The sequence below is a fragment of the Anabrus simplex genome, chromosome 4 (assembly GCF_040414725.1).
Source record: "Anabrus simplex isolate iqAnaSimp1 chromosome 4, ASM4041472v1, whole genome shotgun sequence".
Classification (NCBI taxonomy): Eukaryota; Metazoa; Arthropoda; class Insecta; order Orthoptera; family Tettigoniidae; genus Anabrus; species Anabrus simplex.
The window spans coordinates 418,146,876-418,165,224 of NC_090268.1; the positions used below are offsets into that span (position 1 = coordinate 418,146,876).

Sequence of the window (18,349 nt, forward strand, 5' to 3'; positions counted from 1 at the left end):
TACAAGGCCCCTGTTCAGCATAGCAGGTGAGGCCGCCTGGGCGAGGTACTGGTCATTCTCCCCAGTTGTATCCCCGACCAAGAGTCTGAAGCTCCGGGACACTGCCCTTGAGGCGGTAGAGGTGGGATCCCTCGCCGAGTCCGAGGGAAAAAGCCGAACCTGGAAGGTAAACAGATGATGATGATCAATATTCATACACTCTACTCAAGCATTTATATTGAATACGATTATTTTCCGCATTGATTCCTCGCTACGCGCATGCGAATCGATCCTGAGCAAACCTGAGGTCTTCTCACAACTCCAACTGGTGCAAGCAAACATCGGGATAATATGTTTTTGCAATAAGTGCAATGACAGCAGTTGTTAACTCCTTAGAAATAAAGCCTGAAGTAAACTATTGCTTAATTTTAATACTATGTACTGAAATAAAATAAGAATATGATACTTCTCCTTTTCAAGATACAGTGGTGTGCATAACTAATTTCAGAGGTTAGGTTATGTACTTTTGCATCTTGTTAAATTTCAGAAAGGCTTTTGCCATGTAAATTTATGGTGAAAATGCAATAATTTGTCTACAGGGAGCTTGAAATATATTTTCATAATAATAATAATAATTATTAAATTAATGTCATAATGGCCCACCTTTTCAATACTATAATATGCAATACTTTTTAATTACATTACTAAACTAGGGACTAGTTTCAGCCTTGGCAGGCCATCTTCAGCCTTAATGTAATACATCTAATAACTATGTGTAAAATTTGAAAAATAAACTAGTTTCTAAATTCTTTGCATCTGGAGTATGCTCATGTCAATGTGCATGACAATTGTGTGTTTGCACATTTGTTTTTATGTCAATTGTGTGTCTGTACATTTGTTTAGTTATTAGATGTATTACATTAAGGCTGAAGATGGCCAGCCAAGGCCGAAACTAGTCCCTAGTTTAGTAATGTAATTAAAAAATACTGCATATTATAGTATTGAAAACGTGGACCATTACGACATTAATTTAATTATTATTTTTGATCACAATTCAATACGGATCAAAACCATGAAGTTTATATCCCACGATTGTATCTTCATAATACGTGCGCAGGAAACCTAGGTTAGGTGATGCAGTTTGAAGTAAGAAAATGGAATTGTTTGCCACAAGCCTCTGGAGAGAAAGCTATTACAATTTTTAAGAATGAAACTGAATATGCATGTTCAGACTATCGGAATGAGAAAATATGTACTAATGGGTAAGCTGTTGCTTGGAAAACATCCATGAAAATGTTTAAACAAACTGATTGCTGTTTTATACCAATTTTAATGTGTTTTATGGAAAATAATGTGTAACGTTGTAAGAACAACTTTAAACCGAAGAGGTTCTGCATTCACCGACAAAAATTTGTCAAAATTAAACACAAATCATAACTACAGTACAGTGTGTAGAGTAGATATCTCCTTGTTTCATTGCTGACATTGTGTAAATAATGTATGATGGTACAATTTATGCTAACACAGGCAGAGATCTCTGGAAAAGGTATACTTTCTACTGAAACCTCGATTTAAGGTAAAACCCCATTTAAGGTTAAAAAGATCAGGTTCCTGCAAAATTCAGTCTCCTGAACATTGTTCTGTAGAACAGTTTGATAATAGTCAGGGCTAACAGAAAACGTGTGGCTATGATTCAGAGAAACCATTGGCAGGAACTGAAATTGAAAGACCTTTTTAAGTGTCTGCACAAAGACCTGCATGAAAATTACTCAAAGTCGCATCTTCAGAATGAAAGGTTACGCCAATCCCTAAAATGTAAGGTGTGAGGAAGTAATTGGAATGTCAGAAGTAATCACCCTATCTCCTAAACATACAGTAGCACCTATAAGACGTTACATTTGTGACAAAGAAACACCGCACTCAAAAACAACTTCATTATTGCAGTACATTTTCCCACACTAAACGAAGTTTATTATTATTTTTATTCTTTCTCTTTTGTTCTAATAACTTTATTTCTGTTTAATTCTTTCTTTTGCTACAGTACTGCTTTTCCCCCCCACAACTGTCGGGTCGCAGGTGCGAACTGTGTCGCACATGTGGATTTGGCCCTGTTTTACAACCGGATGACCTTCCTGACGCCAACTCTATATGGAGGGATGTAATCATTATTGTGTATTTCTGTGGTGGTTGGTAGTGTGGTATGTTGTCTGAATATGATGAGTATGTTGGGACGGACACATACACCCAGTCCCCGAGCCGGAAGAATTAATCAGAAGCTATTAAAATTCCCGACCCGGCCAGGAATCGAAACTGGGACCCTCTCAACTGAAGGCCAGTACACCGACCATTCAGCCGAGTCGGACAACTTTATTTCTGTTTAATACTTACGTTAAATAATGTTTCATAGCATTTCCAGCTTGAACTGTGAAATACTCGAGGGCAAGTGATTATTTTCTACTATTTATCACGTTACTACCATGTTTCTTTACTACAATCACTGAACAGCACGACATTGTAATAAAATATATTTTTGTGTGATTTATATGTATTCATTCGGCTACAAAGTATGTTTCTTTAATCTCAAACAATACTTCCTTTGATATGTAATTGGAAATTAACATGTTCATAAAATTACATCCATAGTTTTAACTTTACTCTTTCCCGGTCTGAAAGACTGTTTGCACCTCCTCGAGTGACAAAATGTTGTGCCCTCTCGAGGATTAGTACTACACGGCATGCAACACACGATATTCGCAATGAAATACCCTGACTAAGTTAATCCTTTCATTTTCTAGACCACACTAAAAGCTGCCATTATACTATAATTTGTGTTTTCTGAGATTACCTCTTGTTACCAATGAGCATAATAACCATGTTGGAGTTGGAATGTTGTCGTGCATCTTCTAGCCAGGTAGTCAAGTGGTTGAAAGTTTCCCTCCTAGTAATGTCGTAAACTAGAAGGGCTCCAGCTGCTCCACGGTAATATGAACGTGTGATTGATCTGAAAGCTTCTTGGCCAGCCTGAAATATAAAATTCACAATAACTTACAAAAATTCTCGTTTGAAACTACAGAGGGGGAAAAAAAAATTAATAGACAAATCACTTATTAATTTACAGACTGTCAAGGCCTTGACAATCTGTCAGTATTATGGTTCCTAAAAAACCCTAAACTTACTAAGCAACATTTCTGGAATTCATTTCTATTTCCTTTTAATTTATGTATTAGATGGCATCTGCATCTAGCTTTAACACTTTTTTTCATGGCATGGATTATCCAGTGGCTAGGATCATTCCAATATCCATTTCATTCTAGATGTAAATAATGGTCTTCAGTTTTATTTACTAATACTATTTTGCGACTAAAATGGTACAATTATGAAAAGTTTCAAAATTACTGAAGACAAAAGCAAATATTTCCTAACACCACTAGGAATGAAAATATACACCACCACTAAATACTTCCCAGAATTCTTACCTCAATTTGCATTTTCTTCTTAATCACAACTTGCTTAACTACAATGTCAGGGGAGTCTACTTTCAACTACCAATTTTTAAAAATATATATTTAGTTGAACACTGTTATGACACCGGTTTCAGCGACAACTTGTCTATAACGTCATGTTTTCTGTGTTTTTCAGCCTTGCTTAATAAAATAAACATATATGTGTCTGCCTTGCATATAACGTCATTTTACAACCTCAGTTTGGAATATGATTTTCTAAGAACCACAGTATTTTAAGAAATATTTTGTTTAAATATTGGCAACCTGGCAAATTCTTTCCATCCCCTTTTGTCAGACCTCATGAATGCAGGCAAATTCCCCACCCCATTGTAACCCGCCTGAAATCTTGCGGTAATAACGGTAAAGCATGCAGACAGTTTCAACTGGAAGTTTCCTCTAAATTCATGCATTTTAACACAGTATGACTACTAAACGAAAAGTTTTATCGTTGAAAGAAAGAGGTAAAGTGATTCACCAAATTGAGAATGGAATTTTAAAAAGCTGATGTGTCATGAGTTTGGCCTTGTTAATTCCACAATTCAAATCATTTGGAAGAGCAAGGATTAAATTGTTGCTGCATTTGAACAGAACGGTTCAAAAATTAAGCAGCTACGAAAACCTGAACAGACCAATGTGGATGAAGCACTGCGTAAGTGTTTTAAGCAACAGAGAAGCTACAACCCATTAGTGGACCTCTCTTTATGGTAAAAGCAGAAGAATTTGCCAAGAAATTAAAAAATTAAGAATTTATGTGCAGCAGTGGCTGGATTGAGATTTAAGCAGCGTCACAACATTAGTTTCGGCAGTGTGTAGTGTGAATGACTAAGCAACCCAAGAATGGCTGACTACTGTATGGCCTAATGTGTGCGAAGGATATATACTATTAATTACGTGTTCCTACATTAAATAAACCCATATTAATATACACTGACTGACAGAGCAAATGCAACACCAAGAAGGAGTGGTTCGAAAGGGATGAAAGTTGGGGAAGGAACAGAGACGGCACGGACGAATAATTGATGTTTATTTCAAACCGATATGCAGGTTACACAATGCGCACGGCATCGACTCAGTAGGATGTAGGACCACCGCGAGCGGCGATGCACGCAGAAACACGTCGAGGTACAGAGTCAATAAGAGTGCGGATGGTGTCCTGAGGGATGGTTCTCCATTCTCTGTCAACCATTTGCCACAGTTGGTCGCCCGTACGAGGCTGGGGCAGAGTTTGCAAACGGCGTCCAATGAGATCCCACACGTGTTCGATTGGTGAGAGATCCGGAGAGTTCGCTGGCCACGGAAGCATCTGTACACCTCGTAGAGCCTGTTGGGAGATGCGAGCAGTGTGTGGGCGGGCATTATCCTGCTGAAACAGAGCATTGGGCAGCCCCTGAAGGTACGGGAGTGCCACCGGCCGCAGCACATGCTGCACGTAGCGGGGGGCATTTAACGTGCCTTGAATACGCACTAGAGGTGACGTGGAATCATACGCAATAGCGCCCCAAACCATGATGCCGCGTTGTCTAGCGGTAGGGCGCTCCAAAGTTACTGCCGGATTTGACCTTTCTCCACGCCGACGCCACACTCGTCTGCGGTGACTATCACTGACAGAACAGAAGCGTGACTCATCGGAGAACACGACGTTCCGCCATTCCCTCATCCAAGTCGCTCTAGCTCGGCACCATGCCAGGCGTGCACGTCTATGCTATGGAGTCAATGGTAGTCTTCCGAGCGGACGCCGGGAGTGCAGGCCTCCTTCAACCAATCGACGGGAAATTGTTCTGGTCGATATTGGAACAGCCAGGGTGTCTTGCACATGCTGAAGAATGGCGGTTGACGTGGCGTGCGGGGCTGCCACCGCTTGGCGGCGGATGCGCCGATCCTCGCGTGCTGACGTCACTCGGGCTGCGCCTGGACCCCTCGCATGTGCCACATGTCCCTGCGCCAACCATCTTCGCCACAGGCGCTGCACCGTGGACACATCCCTATGGGTATCGGCTGCGATTTGACGAAGCGACCAACCTGCCCTTCTCAGCCCGATCACCACACCCCTCGTAAAGTCGTCTGTCTGCTGGAAATGCCTCCGTTGACGGCGGCCTGGCATTCTTAGCTATACACGTGTCCTGTGGCACACGACAACACGTTCTACAATGACTGTCGGCTGAGAAATCACGGTACGAAGTGAGCCATTCGCCAACGTCGTGTCCCATTTATCGTTCGCTACGTGCGCAGCACAGCGGCGCATTTCACATTATGAGCATACCTCAGTGACGTCAGTCTACCCTGCAATTGGCATAAAGTTCTGACCACTCCTTCTTGGTGTTGCATTTGCTCTGTCAGTCAGTGTATATACAGCAGATGTTTCATGAGATAACACCACAAGTAATAAGACTATGATTTATATCAGATGAGAAACCCATTTTCAGAGCTGCCAATAACAGGCTCGAAAACTACACGCTTACAATTACACAAAAAGTACCATGCAGCCAACTTCCTTGGTAAGCATGAAATCTGCTCAGGGTTATTAAGCCTCCCTTTTACACTTCATGTAAATGTTCATACCTATGTACTGTACAGATCTTTGTCCATTCTTAAAGCAATATATGTGCTGCTGTGACATCTAGCAAATACTGGACTGCCTTGACTTGGCAAATTAGTGTTAGTGAAACAGTTACGCACTGTTTTAATAAAAATGCAATGGAAATATCAAATTATTTTCTTGAAACATTAAATTTGGGAAATGATTAACACAGCAGGCCAGTGGTATGCAAAGTACTTACATCTATGAATGAAAAGCTGGACAACAGATGTGAAAACAACACAAGGGGCAGAGCACGTAAATGATCATTTCCTTTTCATGATGATGATTGTTGTTTAAGTGGGCCTAACATCTAGGTCATTGGCCCCTGATGGTACGAAATGAGACAAAATGCAATGACAATTTAAAACTACAAAATTCATCTACTGACCAGAATTCGAACAATGTGATGATTAAGAATGGACGAATATGAATTTAAAGTAATCGGTGGATCCGACCTGCAGAAACTATGACCGACCAAGAGACTGCTTCCAAAACACAATCCTGAATCGATGCTTGTTGTCTAAAGGGGATCAATATCCAGGTCAACGGTCCCTCATAACGGCACTTATCACTAGTAAAGTAGAACCATGGTATTTCTCAAGTTGCGGTATTAATCAAAGGTAGCGCAAACTCACGGTGTTCCGAACATTATGGTACTACTCACAAGTACTGTACATCGTACAGGTAACTCAGACCTAGGGTGTTTCTCACATAATGGCAACGCAAACACATGGTGCACCTCACATAGGTGTACTAATCACAGGGACTCTTACTATCCCGTAGTGTTCCTCACATAGTGGGTACAAATCACAGGCAATGCAGACCAACAGTGTCGCTCATATAGTGGTACCAAAGCTACCAATTTTTAAAAATCAAAAATAGGAAGATTTTTTAATTCTTGGATTTCATCACATATTATATGCCATGCTCTAATTAAGTGGAAAAAAAGGAGACGATAAAAGGCATACATATCTACAGTTACAAAATGAACTGACCATAAAAAAACAAAAATAGTTACAAGAAAATTTACCAATCACTCTAATTTATGACACATTCATACGAATAATAATACAGTCAAATGTCGATATCTCGAACCTCCATTACTCGAATTTTCAGTATCTCGAAGCAACTTAAATTTTCCAGCCGTTTGTCCTATTCTTCAGGTGTATTTATTTCTCTATTACTCGAAATTCGGTTACACGAATTTCTAGATTTCTCAAAGCAAACATTTCCTCCCTTGAAGCAAAAAATACTCTGTAACTCGAATTTTGGCCAACATTAACTGTGCAATACAGCATTTGTGGTTTGTGAGGAACAGTTAACAAGTACAGAAAGGGTTACAGTGAAGCTGGGAAGTAATATGACAGGAACCGAAAAACTCAAACTTCTAGTCATCAGAAAATTGGTAAAGCCTCGCGGTTTCTCGGGTGTCAATTAATTATCAGTCACGTACGAAAGCTAGCCCAGAAGTTGCGGATGACGAGCTCCATTTATGAAACTCGGCTGTGTGGTATTGACGAGAAGTTTCAACGTGAAGGGAGGAAAGGTTAGCCGCAATAAACACAAGAGACTAACAGATTCTTTTCCAAAGGTGTTAACGGAGCTATGGTTCTTGTATCACTACTGTATGTACTGCATCCTGTCTTCTAAAAAGTTACTATAATAAGTGTTATAATTTATTAAAGTGATACCATAAAATATAGTTTCTTTGTATACTTTTAAGTGTTAAAAATAATGTATTCAGTAAAAGACCGTAGATACATATGATTCAATTAAGTGCTATACATTCTCAAAAACGATATTCTCTATATCTCGAAATTTCGATAACTCGAAATAAAAATTTTCTCCCGAGATGATTCGAGATGTCGAGGTTGTACTGTATTTACACCAAATACAGTAGAGACAACACACGACACTCAGCGAGATATTGAGGGACAGCTATTAGAGCTCTCTCTAGTGCATTGACCTGAGAACTACTGATTCTGTCATAAGAGCAAGTGTATTTGTGTGTGAAGTTTTTGGTGTTATTTATGCATTTTCAGTGAATTGACATAATTAAATAGTAGCGTGTGTCATTCCTTGATATCTCTTCTCAACATGAGGGGAAAGGTATGTGCTGTTTTTGGCTGCAGTAACTATGAAGTAGAGAAGAATGCACAGTCTTTCTTCTGTTTCCCTCGTGACAAGAAAATGTAAGTAATATTGTGTTTACATATATACTCTTCCAGTGACAGACATTTTTATAGTACTTCATAATCTTCTGACCTGCTCGACCCATATTTTAACTGGCTTAAAATATAATACGCATATTTTATTGTATAGTGCAGCAGTTAACCTTCAATACCGATGTGTTGTAGGTGTGATCTGTGGGTTTGATTTAATTCAGGAAAATACATATGCATATGAGTATGGCTAGTTGTGTTCCAAGTTACCCCATTTGGAATGCCGTAATGCATTGTCAAGCACTGAAGAAAATATGGGTGATTTAAGAAATGTACATATTTTGTTGAAACAATATGATGATGCAAATTTACTTTACCCTAATGTAATGGCATTATGGCAAGTATTGCTTATAGGGAGAGTGATTGTTTTTGAGGCTAAATTTATAGATTTTCTTTCTGTTAGTAGGCTTCAAGTTAAAAGGAAAATTGTCCAGTTCTTAAATGTAAATTCATTGAATCACGTGTGTAAGGAATGTGCCGATGTTTTTGTTGACAAGTGTTTTAATATAATACAATGCTTTTAAATGAGAAAAAAGAAAAATCTAGCCGTGAACGTTCAAGCAGAAACTCTAAAGCTAAAAAAGTAATGCATAAATGAAAGATCACAACAGTCCATTTCACATCTTGATTATATGTCTAATTTCGGTCTTTAAATAATAACCTGTTAAATAATTCTTCATTCATTTATCCAGAATTGATTTAGCAACTTTGAAGTTAATATCTTAGTAACACTTTCTTTCTAAATGTAATTTATTTATCCAATTCCGTATATACATTTCCATTGAAATTTGAATTTAGCGCGAATTTTTAGGTCAAGCCACTAGGAGCGCCACTTGCAACTTGTCTCCCATTTTAACAAGGCTAAGTCCGGCAGTGTCTCGTATTGTCTCTACTGTATTTGTTTATATCACACCGACAGGCAACAAAACACATAATAGGTTCCTTTATAAGACTGTAAAATGAACGGAAATTTAATTTTATAGGTATCTCTGAACAGTTGGAGATAATGTTTGTTATGTTTTTTGGCCACAATGTGAAGCGAAAATACCGTACCAGAAACTGACAACTCCCATGAAATACATTCAACTCATCAAAATTGTGAAGTAAGAATAAACAAAAATGCACTGAAATATGCAAAACTACCACATACAAAAGAGATCGGTATGTCTCATACATTACTAACATACGATTTTGACACGGGGAAAAGCACAGAACCGCTACGAAAAACATGTGGCCTACAAAACCAACTAAATCACACACAGAAACGCTGTTAATAGTGCGCGAACCACACAATAAAAAATTCTTTTGTCTAGATTAACCGAGTCACTAGCGCGGGCTAGCCCCTCTCACTTGTAGGACGATTGCCGTCCCGAATCCCCAGCCGTAAAGCACACGTGCTGCTGTAGCGAGCAGAAAACACGATACCCGAAGGCGACGGACGATACACTCAAGAAACAAAGAGTCAAATAAATACGCATGAAAATGCGGTTGGGAAAATTACAAAAACACATAAGAATTTATCCTAGGGGAAGAGTATTAACCGTACTGGAGGTTATATTGCTAAAATATAGGAAGAATTAAAAATAAATCGGAAAATCGGAAGATGAGTTAAAAAACTGAAAGTTTCCGGGTACATCGGAAGAGTTGGCAGGTATGGTGGTACTAATCCCAGGTACTGGAGACTCCACAGTGAACAACACTCTGCTGCTACTAATCACAAATCTATTGTGTACCTAACATAGTGGTACTACTCACAAGTAAAGGCAACCCATGGCTTTCCCCATGTGATGGTACTAATCACAAGTAGTTTCAATGTTCTAATTCAATCATCCCTCGGTCGCCCCTTTTAGTCTCCTTTTACAACAGGCAGGAGATACCGCAGGTGTATTCTTTGTCTCCCCCACCCACAGGGGGTTCATTTCCTTTTAAAAAGCCAGCTACAAGTGCATAATGAAAGCACCCCCCCCTCCAAGAAAATACATTATCATACTGAGCAGCTTACAGACGAAGACAAGAAGGTTGACTTCCAATTGCAACTTGGTAATCGCTTTGATGTATTTGAGGTACAAGGCATGGAGAACAATCCAGAACAGAACTGGATGGAGATTAAGGCAAGAAGATCTGATTAGGAGAATAGCATGTGGATGACCAAAAGAAATGTACCAAAATGTCAATTTTTTTACAACTGGTTTTATGTCACACCGACACACACAGGTCTTACGGTGCTGATAGGATAGCAAAGGGCTAACACTGGGAAGGAAGCAGCCATGGCCTTAACTGAGGTACAGACCCAGCATTTGCCTGGTGTGAAAATGGGAAACCATACAAAAACATCTTCAGGGCTGCCGATGGTGGAAATGGAATCCACATCTCCCAAATGCAAGCTCACAGCTACATGACCCTAACCACACGGCCAACTCGCTCAGGCTCCTATTCTAAGACCAGATGCTCTGTAGTTTGTTTTTACAGGAACCTCTTAAAATCCTCTAACTTCACACAAAATGCATCTATATTCCAGATCTCCTCTAGACTGATCCCAACTTTCTCCATGCCATTTCTTACCTCTTCAATCCATTTTATAGTCGCCTGTAGTTTGGTGATGTGATTGACAATTTCATTTGTCAACCTACATAAGGTCAGCCCAAAAAGGTGCTCGTAAAATTCACTCTTGCATACTGTACCCACAATATTTTCCACCTTTTTGTATAGATCTTCATGTTTTATCTTCCTCAAAGTACCACCTGTTCTTTTCTCTTGTTGAGGATTTTCATAAGATTTTTATTTCTTCCTTTCTATGTCCTCCATTTCTCTTTCCTATTATTAATAAATCCTCTTTTTTTCAGGTATGTACTATTGTTTTATAAATTTATATCTTGTGTTCAACAGACTGAAAAATTTGAAGATTAAGTTCCTTTCTAGAGCCTCTGTGGCTCAGGTGGCAGCACGGCGGCCTCTCACCACTGGGTTCCGTGGTTCAAATCCCATCACTCCATATAACACACATGTTGATTCTCATAGGGCAGGCATCAATTTTTGGAAACGAGACATAGCTCTCATAGTGCATTGGCACTGCTGGTGGCTTCAAGTAGCCTATGCAGTGGCCTCCACGGTATGCACTAGCCTTGCGTCTTGGGTGGTGTGCCAAGTCCCAACTGATGAGCCTAACTTAGCACACGAGGGCGAAATGCAGCCAACCAAGAATGAGTTAGCTGGAAAATTTATAATGTCCAATAACGGACCATTATATTGGTATTTTTCCCATCACTCCATGCGAGATTTGTGCTGGACAAAGCAGAGGCGGGACAGGTTTTTCTCCAGGTACTCCGGTTTTCTCTGTCATCTTTCATTCCAGCAACACTCTCCAACATCATTTCATCTGTCATTCATTAATCATTGCCCCAGAGGAGTGTGACAGGCTTCAGCACCCGGCACAATCCCCATCCTCGCTGCTAGAAGGGGGCTTCATTTATTCCATTCCTGATCCGTTCAAATGACTGGAAACATGCTGTGGATTTTCATTTTAATTTTAAGTTCTTTTCTATTCAAATATATGCTACTTTTCTCATTTATAACCTTTATATTTTCTAGACATACAGTCAAATCTCACCAGAAATAATAATTTAATCTGTGTAACTTGTATCACCAATCTTAATTAGTACTAGCTGATCTACCCGTGCTTCGCTACGGAATTCTACACTGTATACAGAATTGTAGGTTAGGTAGTGTACACATTGTGAGCAAGACTGTATTAAATTGTATAGCTCTTAATGTTACCCTAGAAACGCGACGGAGAAATCACCAAAAGTATTTTCTCATGTGAAGACTGTGTTATGGAATTTTCATTGTAATGGTAGGCCCACTTGCATACCATCAATCACAATGAGGTTGGGGAATTTCATTATAACGGCAGACACTCACTCTCCACCTGCTTTTTTTTTACATCCCAGAAAGACTGTGAGTGGTTTTCCCAACTGAAATGAACATAGGTCATTACAATAACGTCAGTAGGAATGGCGTGAGTAAAAGCAATGATTTCACATGAAATACTCAATCAAATTAAAAACAACACATTTTCTCACTTTTAACAAACAGTACTACGCTGCCGATTTAACTGTCCAAAGTTCCAGAGCTGGAATGACCAGGACGCAGACAGTCGTGATCCGTGAACACACTTTTTTTTTCAGTGGGGGGTGTGGAGGGGTCGAATAGTGGAGAGTCCCAAGGGCAAAAACTACGCCTTTTTCTAATCTGTTTCCTAGGAGTACCTGATGAGTCGGAAAATCTCAATTCACTACACTGGCGGCGGAAAAATCTATGTGACTTGGAGGCAAATTTTTTCCTCCAAGCCGGAGGAGAAACCCCCCTTTCACTGCTAATTTTCAATAAAATGACTGTACAATTTAATAAAAGTGAAGAGGAAGAAGCTCTCTTTAAGAAACAGCTCTTCTCGTGATGATGATGATGATGATGATGCTTGTTGTTTTAAGGGGCCTAACATCTAGGTCATCGGCCCCTGATGGTACGAAATGAAATGACAAATTAAAAGTTTTAAATTATCTACTGAACAAAATATAAAATGGCATGAAGAATGAATGGATGGACATGAATTCAAAACAATCAGTGGATCCTACCCAAAAACTACCATAAAAAACAGTATTACTGACCAAGAGACCACTTCTAAAGCACAATCCTGAATCGAGGATGCTTGTTGTCTAAAGGGGGACAAAATACGGGTCAACGGCCCCTCATAATAATACTTATCGCTAGTAAAGTAGAACCATGGTATTTGTCATGTTGGGGTACTAATCGAAAGTAGCGTAGACTCACGGTGTTCCACATATGATGGTACTACTCCCAAGTATTGGACGTCGTACAGGTAACGCAGACTTATGGTGTTTCTCGCATAATGGCGCCACACGAGGCAACGCAAACCGATGGTGTTCCTCACGTAGGTGTACTAATCACGGGCGAGGGTAATTCCGTGGTGTTCCTCACATAGTGGGTACTAAGCGCAGGCAATGCAGACGCACAGCACCACTCATATAGTGGTACTAAGCACAGGCTCACGTGGGTACGACCCACGGGTACTGGAAACCTACAGTGAACCTCTCTCTGCTGCTACTATTTAAATCTAAGAATTTCATTTTTGTCCGTATTGAACTGAGAATGGAAGATAGGAAACTTAAAAGGGTCCACCTTTTCAATACAAAATTGTTATAGTTTATTACAATTTATATATTTACATTTGGAACTAGTTTCGACGCTGTTTGGCGCCATCTTCAGCCAAAATGTGGGAAATAGGCTAGCATGTAGACATTTATATTACACAAGGCATTATATTAAACAATACACATCTTGCAAGGAGATAAAAACAGGGACAAATATAGAAACAAATGAATCGTTGAGAAAGCAAAAGTTATACATATTAAAAATGACCTTAACCACACATCTTGTAGTGCGAAAATATTCGCCTTGAATGATTCCTGAATACAAAACGCACGCGCACACATTTCTGAAGAACCAGCAGGCAGGAAAAAGTAAAGTGAAACCTTAAGAGTTCTTCTGAGAAGAGTTCATCATTTTTTCTGTGTTCCGACTAACTAATGAAGTTTCCCTTGAGTTCCTGATAAATACACACAACAGGAAAAACTCCTTCACTCTCAACAATAGCTATAAAGACCAACGGTAAATTGTATTTTAAATACTGTGCAGAGACGTGAAAGCATGATCTTGAACATGATATAACTTCTTCATTTAATCACCTTTGAAAGCCTCTCTCTATATTACGTAGCTTCATTAACACCACCCTTCTGTAGATGCACAAAATAATCTTATAATGTTGTGTATGTTTATCAGGAACTCAAGGGAGACTTCATTAGTTAGTTCGAACATAAAGAAAATGATGAACTCTTAAGGTTTCACCTTACTTTTTCCTGCCTGCTGGCTCTTCAGAAGTGTATACGCGTGCGTTTTGTATTCAGGAATCATTCAAGGCAAATATTTTCGCACTGCAAGATGTGTGGTTAAGGTTATTTTTAATATGTATAACTTTTGCTTTCTCAACGATTCATTTGTTTCTATATTCGTCCCTATTTTTATCTCCTCGTAAGATGTGTGTTGTTGAATGTAACACCTTGTGTAAAAATTGGGTTAAATGAAGAAGTTATATCATGTTCAAGATCATGCCTTCACGTCTCTGCACTATAAAATGAAATTTACCGTTGGTCTTTATAGCTATTGTTGAGAGTGAATGAGAATTTCCTGTTGTGTGTATTTATCAGGAACTCAAGGGAAACTTCATTAGTTAGTCGGAACACAGAAAAAATGATGAACTCTTCTCAGAAGAACTCTTAAGGTTTCACTTTACTTTTTCCTGCCTGCTGGCTCTTCAGAAATGTGTGCGCGTGCGTTTTGTATTCAGGAATCATTCAAGGCGAATATTTTCGCACTACAAGATGTGTGGTTAAGGTTATTTTTAATATGTATAACTTTTGCTTTCTCAACGATTCATTTGTTTCTATATTTGTCCCTGTTTTTATCTCCTTGCAAGATGTGTATTGTTTAATATAACGCCTTGTGTAATATAAATGTCTACATGCTAGCCTATTTCCCACATTTTGGCTAAAGATGACGCCAAACAGCGTCGAAACTAGTTCCAAATGTAAATATATATTGTAATAAACTATAACAATTTTGTATTGAAAAGGTGGACCTTTTTAAGTTTCCTATCTTCTGCTGCTACTAATCACAAACTTATTTCGTAACTAATATAGTGGTACTACTCGCAAGTACAGGCAACCCAAGGTGTTCCCCACGTGATGGTACGAATCAAAAAGAGTTTCATGGTTCTAATTCAATCATCCCTTGGTCGCCCCTTTTAGTCGCCTCTCACGACAGGCAGGGGATACCGTGGGTGTATTTTTCGTCTGTGTCCCCCATCCACAGGGGGTAGAGAGAGAGAAAAAAGAAGAAGGGATCCGTCACTTCGAAAAATGAAGTAACGCACGATGAAAGGTAAGGGCCACAAAGGGCGTGAAAATGAGAGACTCCCTAGGCCTCGAATGCTCTAATACCATCGGGGTCGGAAAAGAACAAGAGTTGACCAAGGGAGGTCGGACAGTATAGACGAAAGTGAGGAGCCTGGCACAAGTAAGTGGAAGCAATGCCAAGACTCAGCTAAGTGCCCCGTGGTCGCCAATCTACACTCACACGTTGAGAGCACCTTGGACCCCTTTTAGTCGCCTCTTACGACAGGCAGGGGATACCACGGGTGTATTCTACATGTGCGTCCCCCACCCGCAGGGGGTAGTGTGTTTGGTCCGCGAGAGGTATTTTATTTCCCTCAAGTCCGCCGGCAAGCCAGTTAGGACCCCCCTATCCGCCACCTAGGACGCGCCACTTGGGAGTATCGTGGACAGCTCTTCTCAGGGTTGAATTTTGAGTTATTTAGTGAACTGTGGTGTTATAATTTGGAATATGCCTAAATTGTAATTTGAGACCAGGTCTACTACTACTACTACTAAGTGAGGCTCTACCTTAAGTGTGCACAATGCTCATTCAAAGCAGTGCGTCAGAGTAGGGATCGAATAGCTAGATACTATGATGAACCAGTGTGTTACGTATCAGCAGTACGGTATCAGAAAATGTATGAACCAGAGGAATGACATGCTAAAGAAGAAAGTTTTCTAACGCCTCAGCTATTTCCCACCAATATTCAATCGGGCTGTTATACCTGGTACGCAGCAGTAATCCCATCTATCGGAGTTGAGCAGCAGCATAAGAGACAAAGAACATCACAACAAACAATGGTCAATGTAAATGTTATTGTTGATTAATGTTATGCACTTTCAATATTGTAGGCCTTCACATTTAGTTTTCTTCTAACTCTGAAATACCACTCTTATCATAGTTGGTGAGGTAAATCTGAATAAAACACAAATGGTCGGAAATAATTCTCTATAACTTTTGTTATGTAGTACTTTTCGATAGGACCAATAACATAGGTATTTAAAAATTAAATTTTAGGTGCCTTCCGCTTAACTACAATTTCATCCAGGGTGAATACAATTGTTTATAACTTAGACTGTAGTGTCTTATTCCCCAACTCTCTATACCGACTTTCATTAAATTCTGTTAACCCATTTTCTCCTGGCTTGGCGTCGATATGGACTTGGCAACAAAAATACAAATTCATGAATATCTGTGTTATCAGAACCTGTATGGTAACAATGTACGACATAAATGATTGGAAATTTAATTCTAAATAACTTTAGTTATGTAGTATTTATCGAGAGGACCACTAATAATATAAATATTTGAGAATTAAATCGTAGGCCTTTCCCTAAACTACAATTTCACTCAGCGTGAGTACAATGATTTACAGCGTAGATTGTAGTGGCTCATTCCCTGACTTCACAGACGGATTTTCATTAAATTTCCTTCAGCCATTTTCTCGTGATGCATGTACATACCTACAGACAGACAGAAATTATGGAAAAGTAAAAAGTGCAATTCCTTGTTACTATGGATATGACCGATACAGAAATACCATTCTTTTCAAATTCTGAGCAATGTACAGACAAAACTCTTATTTTATATGTATAGATATATTATGCATCTTTTATGGGATATGTGGTTGGCAGTTTTGTACATCCACCAGCTGATAATCTAAATGCACAAGAGGTTAAGCAAAATTAACTCTCTTGGTGCCAGGCGGTAGTGCAAGCATCCACCCTTTAAATTGCCAGAGCCGACCTGGTCGGCCGTTAACAATCCAGTCGGAAGTTGCCAAAGCCGATTATATCGGCCGGCTTAAAATTCTGTGATATACGTAATTTTGAGGCAACCTATAGTGAAGTGCATACTTTTGTTACAACCTGTAGTAAAGGGGCTGCACGTTATTGTGTGCCTGGCCTTGCTTTGGCAATTCTAAGAGGGTGTTATACCTTTCACAAGAGTCGTTTCCTGTGTTTACAAATACCGCTAACTGGTCAGTAAGAGATTGCTCCTTGCAGTGAGTGGATTTGTGACAGGAAAATGGCATGTTATTCACGTGATAATTTTTCTGCAGGTATTGATGACAAATTAATGCAGTATTTAGAACAGTGCGAAGTTAACGCTGATGGTTTATCGGATAGAGATATGGAATTTAGTTCAGAGAGTAGCGACGAAATTATACCGGACACGTCCGCGGAATCACCCCAGCTAAAGAAGAGACGTTTAATTGTGTCTAACAGCACTAAAGCTACTCTGAATATGGTGGTAGATGAAACTAGTGATAACGAATACGATGATGATGTCTCTGGAGAACATTTTGTGGAAATTTGTCCCAATGAACCCGACAACATTCCTCAACCTCCTGTCTCCTTCAAGGAAGTTCTTGGACCTAAACATGCCCTACCGTCTGATTCTCCGCCCATAACACACTTCAATTTACTTTTCACTTACTCTCTGCTAAACCTTATAGTCACATATAGTCCTCTATTGTTACCTAAATGCCGGTCTCCGCGGGCCAAGTGTAGCGTGCCTGCCTCTCACCCGGAGGTCATGGGTTCGATTCCCGCCCAGGTCAAGAATTTTCGCCTGGTCCTGAGGGTTGGTTCGAGGTTCACTCAATCTAAGTGGCCCTAAGTGATTGAAATTGAGGAGATATCTGAGGGTGAAAGGACCCCGGTCTGGAAAACCAAGAATAATTACTAAGAGGATCTGTCTCACTGACCATGATTCACCTCGTAAACTGCAGGTACCGAACTGAACAGCGGTCGCTTAGTAGGTCAAAGCAAATCACGGATTTAGTGCCATACATTTCTTAATATCGTAAATTCTGTTATCTATTAGTAGCACCTATTCGTCTGAGGCCTAGATGGTATGGCTGTACCAGAACAGACTTAATGAACTTACACAGATGACACCAGTTAGTGACAACGTGGAAATGGAGTGGTCTAATTTGTGTTCAATTTTAAAGCAATCTGCTTTTGAGAGTTTGGGAGTTAAGAAAAAATGGCAGAGGAAAAAGGGTTTAAGAATCTGGGATGAAGAGATTGAAAAGGTTATTTCAGACAAAAGAA

The 18,349-nt window shown here is 39.6% G+C and overlaps 1 protein-coding gene across 1 annotated transcript in view; it reads right to left on the reverse strand.

Annotated features, from left to right (window-relative positions):
• The window catches only part of Rab2 (RAS oncogene family member Rab2), a 92,982-nt gene that overhangs the window by 17,495 nt on the left and 57,138 nt on the right, over positions 1 to 18,349 (reverse strand). The window contains exon 4 of the mRNA XM_067145909.2: positions 2,825 to 3,000. Within this exon, the coding sequence (XP_067002010.1) occupies positions 2,825 to 3,000 (176 nt within the window). The remainder of the gene's footprint in view (positions 1 to 2,824; positions 3,001 to 18,349) is intronic.